The sequence below is a fragment of the Colossoma macropomum genome, unplaced genomic scaffold (genome assembly GCF_904425465.1).
Source record: "Colossoma macropomum unplaced genomic scaffold, Colossoma_macropomum, whole genome shotgun sequence".
Classification (NCBI taxonomy): domain Eukaryota; kingdom Metazoa; phylum Chordata; class Actinopteri; order Characiformes; family Serrasalmidae; genus Colossoma; species Colossoma macropomum.
The window spans coordinates 1,323,505-1,336,708 of NW_023495515.1; the positions used below are offsets into that span (position 1 = coordinate 1,323,505).

The 13,204-nt window shown below is 42.1% G+C and overlaps 1 protein-coding gene across 7 annotated transcripts in view; it reads left to right on the forward strand.

Annotated features, from left to right (window-relative positions):
• wu:fb16f03 (eukaryotic translation initiation factor 4 gamma 1) overlaps positions 1 to 11,490 on the forward strand; it is a 68,504-nt gene extending 57,014 nt beyond the window's left edge. For 6 of the 7 annotated variants that reach the window (XM_036562768.1, XM_036562767.1, XM_036562769.1 and 3 more), the window contains 10 exons: positions 758 to 1,047; positions 1,478 to 1,599; positions 2,934 to 3,106; positions 3,193 to 3,318; positions 4,265 to 4,346; positions 5,448 to 5,546; positions 5,724 to 5,864; positions 6,567 to 6,648; positions 8,084 to 8,224; positions 10,329 to 10,759. In XM_036562768.1, coding sequence (XP_036418661.1) covers positions 758 to 1,047; positions 1,478 to 1,599; positions 2,934 to 3,106; positions 3,193 to 3,318; positions 4,265 to 4,346; positions 5,448 to 5,546; positions 5,724 to 5,864; positions 6,567 to 6,648; positions 8,084 to 8,224; positions 10,329 to 10,510 — 1,438 coding nt within the window. In that variant the 3' untranslated portion in view covers positions 10,511 to 10,759. Of the gene's footprint in view, positions 1 to 757; positions 1,048 to 1,477; positions 1,600 to 2,933; positions 3,107 to 3,192; positions 3,319 to 4,264; positions 4,347 to 5,447; positions 5,547 to 5,723; positions 5,865 to 6,566; positions 6,649 to 8,083; positions 8,225 to 10,328 lie in introns of all 7 variants that reach the window. The other variant, XM_036562766.1, reaches the window with a different exon arrangement.
• The last annotated feature ends 1,714 nt before the right edge of the window (positions 11,491 to 13,204 follow it).

Genomic DNA, 13,204 nt, shown 5'->3' on the forward strand with positions numbered 1-13,204 from the left:
GAGCCCTATAGGCTAATATTACAAAAAAAATACTGTAAATGAGACCTGTTGGCTAATATTACAGAAAAATACTGTAAATGAGCCCTATAGGCTAATATTACAAAAAAATACTGTAAATGAGACCTGTTGGCTAATATTACAGAAAAATACTGTAAATGAGCCCTATAGGCTAATATTACAGAAAAGTACTGTAAATGGGACCTATAGGCTAATATTACAGAAAAGTACTGTAAATGAGACCTGTAGGCTAATATTACAGAAAAGTACTGTAAATGGGACCTATGGGCTAATTTTACAGAAAAATACTGTAAATGAGACCTATAGGCTAATATTGCAGAAAAGTACTGTAAATGGGACCTGTGGGTTAATTTTACAGAAAAGTGCTGTAAATGAGCCCCTGAGGCTAATATTACAGACAAATACTGTAAATGAGACCTGTAGACTAATTTTACAGAAAAATACTGTAAATGAGCCCTATAGGCTAATATTACAGGAAAGTACTGTGAATAGGACCTATGGGCTAATTTTACAGAAATATTGTAAATGCATCCTATGGGCTTATTTTACAGAACAATACTATAAATGAGTGTTAGCCCTATAGGCTAATTTTACAGAAAAATAATGTAAATGAGTGTTACCCCCATAGGCAAATTTTCATCTGTGTCCCTGTGTTTATTACAACCTAAAGTTGTAATAAATGACATACATGCAGAGTTGTTTTAATCACTGTTTCTTTCTCTCTCTCTCTGTCTCTCAGGAGCAGCTCGAGTCGTGAGCGTGGTGACCGCTTTGAGCGGAGGGACGAGCGCGGGCCTGACCGGCTGGACCGGAACCGACCCGCCATCACCAAGGGGAGCTTCAGCCGGGAGAAGGAGGAGCGCGGAGGCGAGCGGGAGCATAGAGCGCCCGAGATGGTGCGCCGCGTGGCCAGCATGACGGACGAGCGGGAGAGAGACCGAGAGAGGGCGAGAGAACGGGAGAGAGAGAGAGAGAGAGAGAGGGAGAGGGAGCGCAGCAGCCGCGACAGAGCCGCCAGCAAGGAGAACGGTGAGGAGAACCGGAGTCTGTGTGTTGTTTTCTTGTGTGTGTGTCAGCACAGCCGTCTTTGTGGAGAGGTGTGAATTGTTTTTCACGGCAGGTGGTTCTCAGCCCTCCCCTTTCACCACTCATTGCTCACTAGCAGCTCAACAGAGCCACAACATTACACGCAGATAGGAAACCTGTCCTAGTTGATCTGACGAATATGTTATTTGATCGTATGAATGTAGAATATCATAGTCGATTTCCATTCCGAAGGCATATTGGCCACTAGGGGGCTGCAAAGAGAGGTTAATGAGACGTTACTCAGTTGATTTAGTACATTTTAACTTGTATGTAGCAGATTTAGACCAAAATCCACCAACGAGGGAATGGCTGAAAATCCACCAATGAGGTATAGTGTTTCACAGTTTGTGTGTGTGTGTGTGTTTCTTTGTAGTGAGGCGAGAACCTGCCCCGACGCCCCCACCTGCCCCATCTAAACCTGCTCTGAGCCCAGAAGAGCTCGAGAAGAAATCGACTGCCATCATAGAGGAGTACCTACACATCAATGATCTGAAGGTACAGCTGGGTCATTATAATTATTATAATTAGCATAATATAAATATTTGAATTTTTACGTAAAACTTCCAGCAACTTTAAGGTCCAAGTAAATGAGCCTGATTATTTAAAGAACTCCAGCCAGGTTAATAATAATAATAATTATAAAAATAAAAGTAATGATGATGATGATAATAATAGTAATTGTAATAATAATAATAATAATGACAAATGTAATTTCTATAGGGTCTCTCTCACACCTCAGGACACTTTACAATCAATTAATAGGTGAATAAATAGATCAGTGAAAATAACTAATGTACAGAACTGTACAAATAGATAAAGGTTAATCTCAAATCGCGCCTCGCGCTACAAGCAAACCCCAACACGATTTAACTCCACACACAACTGAAAACCAATATAAAGAATATGAGCTATCTTTTGTAGGAGCGTTCCATCTTCCACTGTTCCACTGGTTCCAGAGACTTGTAGAATCTTCACTAAGCTGTTCTGGCAGCTTCTGTTGGCTCAACCCTTTACTGAGGCATTTTATGTTGGTTTTTCCATTAATTTGTCAGCTGCCTATGGTAGGTAGCAGTGATTAGTAAATTCAGTTTGATCTGTTTTACATTAGAAATAGTACAGAAACTCAATATTTGATGTTTTAGCTTGTAAATATGTGCCCATTTCAAATTTGATGCCTGCAGAATGTTCCAGAAATATTGGAACAGGACCATATTTTACTGCTGTGTTACATCTTTTAGCTGGAAAACAGCTAAGGAAGGGTTTAGTTAGCTAAAACATGGTAAATTAAATAAAGATGTTGCCATTTACGCTATATGACTAGATTGTACAATGAGCTTGAGTCAGATAGATAGATAGATAGATAGATAGATAGATAGATAGACAGTCAATTAGACAGATAGATACATACATACATGACTTTATTGATCCAGAAGGGAAATTGCAGTGTTACGATAGCAAGACATATAATTACATGTAACTTATAGACATTAGGTGGAAATAGAAATAAAAATAGACATAAATTAGTCGGAAATAAAAAATAGACGTAAGTAAGAATAAGAGGCGCTTCCTATGTGCTATAGCTGCGCTTTGTACTACGTGCTACCCAGTACCAGAGACCCACTGGTGGCTTGTCTGGTGTGCGGTAGCCTTTATCTATTCTTCCTTCTTTGAAGTAAACTGATAAACTCTAATCAAAAACATCACAGGCTCTTCACTTTTCTCTAGTGCACTTATTTGGTTCAAACCATCATTTCTTTTTGAATAAAAAAAAATCCCTAAGTTTGTCGCTCTGTTTGTGACGTGCGGTGGTGTGTTCTCCTGCCCTGTAGGAGGCGCTGCAGTGTGTGAGCGAGCTGAACTGCGCCTCGCTGCTGAGCGTGTTCGTCCGGACGGGGATCGAGTCGACTCTGGAGCGCAGCACCATCGCCAGAGAACACATGGGCCTATTACTACACCAGCTTGTCAAAGCAGGAACACTATCTACACAACAATACTACAAAGGGTGACATTCTTCCTCCAGTGTTCGTTCATTTTTATTCTGAGTATTTTAGAGTTTTGTGTTGTTTATCTGTCTCCCATTTGTTTCAGGCTGTTGGAGGTTTTGGAGGTGGCGGAGGACATGGCCATCGATATCCCCCATATCTGGGTGTACCTGGCAGAGTTGATCGTCCCCATGTTGCACGAGGGGGGGATCCCAATGGGCTCGCTCTTCAGGTGAGCCCCACAGCGCCCTCTACCTCTCCAGCAACGATTGACACTTAAGTGACCCTCTTCTGTAGCAGCACTGCAAACACGTTTGCTCATTTCAGCTCTGGTTGTTTAAACATCGGACACATTATCATGCACATCAATGCCTATTATCATACTGTAGTACTTACCATAGTACATACTATAGCAGTGCAACATCGTATCTCTCAGCCTTAATGGTTTTACAGGTCTCTCTGACTACAATACCCAGCATGCATTACAGAAATACATCTTACAGCCATTGGGAATCCTGGTGGTGTCAACCAATCATGACTAGCATTAACTCTCACTTCAGTCATCAAATCAAACCGTAAAGAAAACGACGATTATTTGTTCACCCCATAATGAGCACCGGATACGTTTTTAACCCTTTCTGTCTGAGAAAAGAAACCGAACTGATGTAAAAACTAGAAAGCCAGTTTATTTACTTAACTTTAGCTTTTAGCTTGTTGTCCTCTTAATCTGATGCGTCATTTTGGTCTTTTGAGTAATCCAATTTCTGCATTGTAACAATGGTTTGAAAACCGCTACTGCAGACAACCGACTGCAGTGACATTGGCCAAAAATTAAAAAAATTAAAAACAGCCTGCCCCCAAAAATCCACACAAAGCTGTCCCACTTTCAAGGTACCTCATCAGAAGGGGGTTTTCCTAGTCCTTAAATCAGAAGATCTCACTTTGAGATTAATGCAGCACCAAAATGGTAGATGTAACCATTGCTACATCTGTTCTAAACACATACAGCAGTGGGTACATTTATTGTTTGGGCCAGATTGTTCCCTGCAAGAACCCTTTGTTCCCTGTGTAACCCTTACTATTATGCTGAAGTGTGATGCCAGTGTTATTAGACTGTGAGTTTTATTGCTGACTCAATAAAGAGGTTTGTGAATTGACTCTGTATTTTTGACCTGCAGGGAAGTGGCTAAGCCTCTGGCACCCATCGGTAAAGCTGGAGATCTACTGGCACACATCCTCAGCCTGCTCTGCAAAGGAATGGTACGTGTGTGTTTTGTGTTTAATAAATGCTTCTAAGTGTTGGACTGAAGAAGTGCGTGTGAGAAGAAATGTTCTAAGGCTCTGACCAAAATGCATTTTAGGGCACTATTATGGACATTTTTCTCCTAGTACCTAAAGTGAATGGTGGAATTCTTAAGTGATTCTGAGAGCGCTATAATCTCCCACAGGGCATTCGTAGTTTCATTGAGAGTCTCCACCAAACAACGAACTTCAGAACGTTGGCTGTCTCTCTGGTCGACTCTGGTGAAACACTGAAAAATGGCTGCTGTGTACAGTTAAAAACAAAGACCCTGTTTGCTGCGCATGTCACACCCATGTCTACAGCTACAAATAAGAAGCCACGCTCAAGAAACTATTCATGTTTATGTGACCCGTGAACGCTGTTTCAGGCTGATGATGAGAAAATGTCTGAATTAATGCCTTTTACCTTGAATTAGTAAACGAAATAGTTCTTAGCACCCTACTGAGGGAGTAGGGATTTTGGTGACCGCCTTGTACCCGTTTCAGTACTAGTTTTAACAAGCCCTCGTCCACTCGGCCTTGTCCTTTCTCCTTGGGGAATCCTCGGCGCCATCTGTTCGGCTGTTCTAATACTTTATTACCTCATGTGATGGTGCATAGATGAGTCCTCAGAAGGAACTGAATGAACAGAACTTGCCCAGAAAAGTTAAGTGACCCTGACACGTTTCCCTTTTCAATCTCAAAAAATAATGGTGGACAAAGCTGTTTATAAACCATATGAGTGAACGACTTTAAAATGCTTAACATTTCACAACCATTGCTGGCTAGTAAGCATGCAAAGGCTACATGGCTAACAACAAAAAAAAAAGAAAGGCACTACACCAAGATTTTCGCCAAACGAAGAAATAAGTCATCATTTTTATGTACGTCATGTTAAGACGTCTCAAAAAAGGTTTTGTTTTGCAAAATTTTGGCAAGCCAGTTAGCTCATCGAGGCTAACTTTCTGCCGCATAACATAGGTGTGATGCCCATCTGAGGCGAGGGCGGGTTTGAAGAAAAAAAAACAAAACCTGAAACTTGACCTAAATCTCTTTTGTTTGTTTGTATTCTTCCTGTAGAGCCATAAGAAGGTGGGAACTCTGTGGAGGGAGGCAGGGCTGAGCTGGAAGGACTTCCTACCAGAGGACAAAGACGTCAACAAGTTTGTGACTGAAAAGGTTTGATGAGAAACCAGCCGGTCATTTAACCCTATGAGTTATTATTCAGTAATAACTATGAATCTAATATGTTTTGCAGTTGTCTGGACCCATTAACAAATCCATATGCATATTTATATGTGTGTGTGTGTGTGTGTGTGTGTGTGTGTGTGTGTGTGTGTGTGTGTGTGTGCGCAGGGAGTGGAGTACACTCTTGGTGAGGAGTGTGTGAAAGGCGGCAGCGGCAAAAAGTCTCTGAGTACAGAAGAGATCTCGAAACAGCTGGACCAGCTGCTGCAAGACAAGGCGAACAATCAGCGTATATTTGACTGGGTGGAGGTACTGCAGAGTGTATATATAGGTCTTAAGGCATAGTTTAAGCTTAATCCTGAATGACTGTCAGTGTTTGTCAATTAAAATTTAGTCCAGATTGTTGTGGTGTCACGAGTTGAGGACTGACCTTGCGCCAAAGGGGCTGTCGACTCGACTGCAGACATTAAAATTACCTCAGTGATCCCCAAAGGCTTGATCCTGAACCAAAGTCAGATTTTAAAAAAAAAGCTAGCTAGAAAAACGTCTCTGCCTGATTGAGACTGTGTGGGCTTTTATAGATCGTAAGGTGACTGACAGCGACGTAGCAACATAAGCGACCCCACAGCCGCAGGCTTTTTGGGTTTTTAAGCTTTTATTTTCTGGCAGAAGTCAGAATCGGTATGAAAGACCCAATTATGTTCAACCAGGAGTCGGTAATGATGGTGGTAAGTGTTCTTAAGTAGCAGGACGTTTACCAATCTTTAGCATTTGAGGCTAGGTGGTGACAAACCGTTTGCTGGTTCGATGTCTGCATCTTCCATTATATTCCCGCCCACCTTAAATCCCACCGAGAAAACACAAACAGGCAAAAATCTCTTGATCAAAATGACCAATGTTGTCAATATTCCATTCATGCAGAAGTTTACAGCCCCTTTAAAGTACAGTCTGTTCGTAGTCATGCCCATCGCTGACCTCGCTTCAACCTTTATCCTTTGCATCCCTGCGCAGGCGAACCTGGACGAGCAGCAGATGACATCTAACGCATTTGTGAGGGCGCTGATGACCTCCGTCTGCCAGGCTGCTATCATCTGTGAGTCGCTTATCACCTCTTGCCTGCGAAATGTGACTGCTCGCTTAGTCTGCCTGCTTTTTTAATAGCAGAGTTGCGCCGTGAATCCATTAATAATCGTTTTTACATGGATGAGCGTAAAATACAGAGGACGTCCTTGCAATATATACCCTAAATGCCATGCTCATAAGCTCTTAAATTCTTAAAATTCTGGACTCTACATTCATTATACCTATAGACAGGTGACAAATTGATGGAAAAATATACCAAAAATATTTATAAATAACAGCTCCAGTGTGCATAGATTCTACAAGTCTGTGGAAATCTACTGTTCTTCCAAAAGATACTGGTGATTTGATGATGGTGGTGAAGATGGGGTGACCCATGGGTGTTCAGATGGGTTGAGGGCATTTGCCAGCACTTCCATGAGGATAGAAAAGTGGGAATATCTTTGAAATGATTTGCAGTAAGTGTTCACTGGTCACAGGTATGCTGGCCACTTCTCAGTGGCTTCAGCCAGCTCGACTTTTCAGTCCTTTATCCTCACAGCTTTTCAGCTCTTCAGTCACTGCTGCTGCTCGGCCTCCTCTCTCCCTCTCCGTTCCCTCTCAGCTCTTTTTAAAAGGCGCTTAAGCTGTGTGGAGGGGGCGGAGCGCAAAGCCCGAGCTTCCCCGAGGGACACGAGTCACGACAGTGACGGCGGGACGAGGACGACGGTGCCGGGAAGGAGCGAGTCCCAAGCTCCGCCGCCTGGGCCCCGCCCCCTGTTACGCAGCGAGGCCGCTCCACTACACCTCACGTTCGACCCAGACGGCTGAGCTGCAAGCTGGGGGGCGGTGACGAGGAGGCAGAGCAGCGAGCTCTTGTTCCCTCTCGGTTCAGGTGCTCACACTGCCCTCAATGAGAGCCAGCTGATGCTGATCTGGCTGGCAGCTTCCCGGCACCGTCTTCCTCGTCCCGCCGTCACTGTCGTGACTCGCGCCCCTCGGGGAAGCTCGGGCATTGCGCTCCGCCCCCTCCACACTCGCGGCTCTCTCCCTGCCGTCCTCGCCGGGGTTCGTCGTCGCTGGGTGTTCGGGCCCCGCCTTCCTGCCGGCTCTCGCGGCCGTCATCGTCGGGGCCCGGGGGGACTTTTGCTTTCTTTACTAAAAAAAAGTAAAAGGTAAGGTTACCAAATAAGTGACCACAGTGCCTGATTTTGAAGCCATCTATCGAGTGATGGATAAGTGTTAAACAGTGCTGCTAACTAGGAGAGAGGAGCTGGTTGGCGTTAGCATGCTAACATGGTAGGATGGTAATCGCTCAGTTGTATCATGCAGTTCATCCGTCTGGAAGCATCATCGAGTTTTTCCTTTAAATTTGTTGCTCATCTGTATGTTAGCCTTACGTTTTCACTGCCTGCAAAGCAAACTGACTTTAACTTAGCGTGAATTGTAACGTCTCTTTCTTTATGCAGGTGAGAACCCATACAAGGTAGACACTAAAGAGATTTCCCAGAGGGCCAAGCTGCTCCAGCGTTATATTAAGGATGAGCAGAAGGAGCTTCAGGCACTTTACGCACTACAGAGCCTCATGGTACAGATGGAGCAGCCTCCCAGTAAGTGTGCATGACTGTGCATTTGTAACACGGGTGTACCTGTGGAAACACATGAGCATATGTGCTGGTGCACTTATCGGTGATGTAACAGGGTTTTGATGACTTTATCCTCACCTGTGAAGAGTAAAGAATTCACGAAAGTGGCGGTTTAAATGTTTGCAGAGGGAGTATTGAAGAATATAGACAAATAAACAAACATTGCTCAGATCTGCCCTCTGCTGGTATTGCAGCCATTACAAGTTACAACTTTTAGTTGTTTTATAAGATCCAAAATGTCTAAATGAAAAATGACATTGTTTTGGATGGTAAGGCATATTTTTTAAACCGTTAAACTGGGTGTTACACCGTCTAAGCTTTGGCCCTATCAACATCAGGAGATCGCGAGTTTGATCCCTGGTGATGCTACAGCCGTCCATGATTGGAGGTCCAAGAGAGGATAATAGGTTTTATTCTCTGGGTGGGTAGGATGGCCCCGTCTCCCCCCATCACTCAGTATCTGTTAGCTGACGTAACAGATCTGGCGGTTGGCGCTTTCTTCCGAGCGCGTTCAGCTGTCCAGTGACGTTGCGTGAGCGGCAGTTCGTAAAGAAGCGGTGGCGCTTCACAGGTCTCGGAGGAAGCCTGTGTTAGCCTTCGACCTCCTAGCGTTGATAGTATCGTGTGATTGGGGGAGTCCTAACTAGCGGGTAGAATTGGAAACGACTAAATTAGAAAGAAAATTAGGAAAGATGAAAAAAAAAAGAGGACTAGCACGTTAAAATGTAACGGCAGTTCATTTTACATAAAACATTAATTTACAAAATTATTAATATAGCCCTGTTTTTTGGGTAACCACTGCAAACAGTTTGCAAAGATTTGTGCGCCCCGGCTCAACTCGATTTTCCAAGTGAAAATAAGTTTGAAAGTCCTACAGGACCGTAGATTTTTTTTTGTAGTTGTTTTTATTTTCTTGAGATCTCGAGTTATTTATATCATTATCACAGCAGAATGTTTGGTAACACTTTCTATGAATGTCACCTTTGTAAGCATCTATAAACACATTTATAACATGTTATAATGTATTCATAAGGCATTATAAACATGGTTATAAATATTTATAAAAAAGAATTACACTGAATTACACTTTATAGCCATGTTTATTATACATTATGAAGTGTGAATATAATGCATTATAAATAGTGTTAATAACATGTTATACTGTCAGTGCCAAAGAAGTCAGTCCCAGCTTGGAGAGCGTAAAGTAAAGACAAATACCAAGCTAACGGTGGTGAACATTACCTTTCCCTCATTGGGTAAAACACTGATGGCAGCTCTAGTTTAAACTCTGACATTTGAAGCCTGTAATGAGCTTTACTGTGAATGTTTTAGTGTTTCAGTAAATCCTTCAGTAAATACTTCAACTTGAAGCCTCACTCTGAACACTGGAGGAGGCTTTAGTACAGTACGCTTCACTTTACTTAGAGCAGACAAATACGACTTATGAGCTCTTATAATTTGTTATGATCAGTACTTATAATGTATTATGTTAACAATTCATAATGCATAATAAGCATGGCTATAACGTATAGTGCATTTTTATAAATATTTATAGCCATGTTTATAATGCCTTATGAATGCATTATAACATGTTATGAATGCGTTTATAGATGCTTACAAAGGTGACATTCATAGAAAGTGTTACCGAATGTTTTTATTGAAATAACATTAATGTCGTGGTAGTGGCCTAAATAAGTCGAGATCTTGAGAAAACAATATTCGTTGTGCCATAGATCTCAAGAAAACAAGTGAAAGCTCATTATCATGGGAAAACAGTAAAAAAGCATGTGAATCCTGGGCCCTGTAGGGCTGCCGTAACGAACAACCTTAAATCTGGTGTTTTTCTGCAAATTTAGTGCACAATATTTATATGCTGTACGTTTTGCACAGGTCACATGACGTTTCCAATATGTTATATTCAAATATGAGAATAAACAGTAATCATATTAAAAAAAATAAAAAAAAACTGCATTTGGGCCGATTAATTGATTATATGTTGATCAGTTCACACGAGTAATCGTTTTTTGCAGCGCTGATTCTAAACGTTTGTTTCTTCTCGACTCTGCAGATCTGTTGCGGATGTTCTTCGACGTTCTGTACGATGAAGACGTGATTAAGGAGGAGGGCTTCTACAAGTGGGAGTCCAGCAAAGACCCGGCCGAGCAGCTGGGCAAGGGCGTCGCTCTCAAATCCGTCACCGCCTTCTTCACCTGGCTCCGGGAGGCCGAGGACGAATCGGACAACAGCTAGAGCTCTGGCTCCGCCCACCAGAAGACACAACCTTTGGATTTCAGCTGATGAGAGAATCCTCCTGGAATTAAAAATAAATTTTAAAGAAGCAAAAAGACGAAAACTTCCAGGGAAGGATTCCGCTTTGGGCTGATCAGTCTTTTTTTTTTCTTTTTTTCCGTTGTTTTTTCGCTACCGAATGTCTTTTTGAACTGATTTGTTGATTTCTAAAAATTTCAGTTTGAGAGAGGATACGAAGCCTTAGGTCCCGCGAAGAGACTTTGTTCCGTTTTTTTGCCGTTCAATTTGCTACTTCCAGTTTCTTCTCCCGCCGACGTGGAGGAGCGCCGTTTTCCGATGTTGTCGAACTCCTGGATGTCGCCAAACGGAGAAAACTGACTCGTTTACGACGTCGCCACGACAGTAGAGAGCTCCGATTCCGGAAAAGCTGCTCAGAGTTCTATATTTTTTGAGAAACTACAAGCGTCGGGTTTGGACACTTTATCATGTGCTGTATGGATGGTGTGTGGTACAAAACAATGCTTTGGCGGGGGAGCAGTGGCTGTTTGGTTTTTTGCAATTAACCCCGTTTTTTTCTTTCTTTTTTGCAAGTATTAGGGTGAATGAAGTGGAGTTGTTTTCTTGTTTTTGTTTTTTTTTTAATAAATAACGTGACAGAAAAAGAGGCAGAATGCGTCGCCCGTTCCAGAGCCTCGATTGGACATTTCAAACGGGGGAATTAACCGCTTCCTCTTGGCTCCGAGGAAGAGGAGGGCGTGGACTTTGACTTTTTTTGCTGCTGCTGGGGGGCGGGGTTACGCCCTCGTCACCCCTCACCTGTCCGGTTTTACCTTCCTCCACTTCAGATAAAAGAAAAGCGAAGAGGGGGTTTACTTTCACACCTCTGTCTGTAGAGCATTTATGAATAAAAGTCGATACTAAAACTTGAAAAATTATTTAGAGATCAACTTTAAGAAATGACAGAAGTATTAAAAGTATTACGACAAAAAAAAGACAGTACGAATCCTAAAGGCCTTTTCTGCTACCTGAGGTGGAAATGCATTTCAGGAGAGTCCTGTAAATAAATATTTAGAGATTTTTTTTTTTTCTTTTTCCTTTGTTTATTTTTCAAAAATAAAAATGCTAACTTTAATGACTTTTTTTTTTTCCCCTCCTTTTCTTTTTCTTCTCTCAGTTCTCTGTATTTATATTCTGTTGGCTCTCCGTGGTTTAGCTGCCCCGGCTCTGTGTAATTATCCTCCTAAAGTTTATTCATTACGACTTTTTGTAAATATGTTTTGGCTTTATTAAATATTTAATTGAGAGAAATTAACTGCTCTTTTCACATCAGAAACTGGAAAAAGTAATAAAGAATATTGCAATTAAAAAAAGAAAAAAAAGAAAAAAGCTGCAAATGAGGGTGGCGTGAGTAGATTTGTCCAGTTGTCCCCGATGCGGAGACTTTCTGTCCTTGTCTCTTTCTGTCTTTCTCTCTTTTACAAAATGAGTCAGAATCTTGAGCCACACCACTGTGTTATGTCTTGCTAGGGCTGTCAAATGATTAACACAGTAATTAGTCCTGTCTTTTTTATTGCTGCATGAGTGGAGCTGTACACATACACTGACCAGCCACTTCATCAAGTGCTATTGCCTTGTTTCTACACTCTTTGTCCATTTTATCAGCTCTACTGACCGTTTAATTCTACAGTTACAGACTGTAGTCCATCTGTTTCTCTGCATACGTTTTTAGCCCCCTTTTACCCTGTTCTTCAGTGGTCAGGACCCCCATGGACTCACAGAGCAGGTACTATTTGGGTGGTGGGTCATTCTCAGCACTGCAGTTACACTGACGTGGTGGTGGTGTGTTAGAGTGTGTTGTGCTGGTCTGAGTGGATCAGACACAGCAGTGCTGCTGGAGTTTTTAAACACCTCAGTGTCACCGCTGGACCGAGAATCGTCCACCAACCAAAAATATCCAGCCAACAGCGTCCTGTGGGCAGCGTCCTGTGACCACTGATGAAGGACCAGAGGATGACCAACACAAACTGTGCAGCAGCAGATGAGCTATCGTCTCTGACTTTACATCTACAAGGTGGGTGAGTCTAATATAGTGGACAGTGAGTTTGGACGCACCATTTAGTGTGTGTTGTGCTGGTACGAGTGGATCAGACACAGCAGTGCTGCTGGAGTTGGTGTCATGTTGGTGACCACTGCTTTAAGACATTTTTGAAGTGGTATTTAAATAAGACGACTACAATCATGGATTCTGTTGAGCAGCTCGGCTTCAGCTTGGACTGCTGTGAAGGTTTGAAGGGTCAAATTAGAAAAATGAATTAGAAGCTTTAAAAAAAAAAAAAATTTAAGTGGTTTTTTATTATTATTATTATTAATTAATTAATGGTGAACTTTGTTGGTCTTTTTTGTGGTATTCATTGTGAGTCCAGCTAGATAAGTTTTTAATCTTAGATTTATAAGTCTTATTGTGTGTGATGGTAAGAAAACTTGTAAGAAAAGGACAGAGATCTTTCTGATGGGTGAACTAGTTCAGTTTAAGGTTTATTGTAGCTGCTAATACATTATTTATTTATGCCTTTATTTATTCCTTTATCGTCACTTGTGCGTAAAAAATGATCACTTCATAGGGAGGAAAAATGTCCTCAACATCAAATCAGTTGAACAGTGTAAAGAGACGCTGATGCAAATCAGAATACTAAG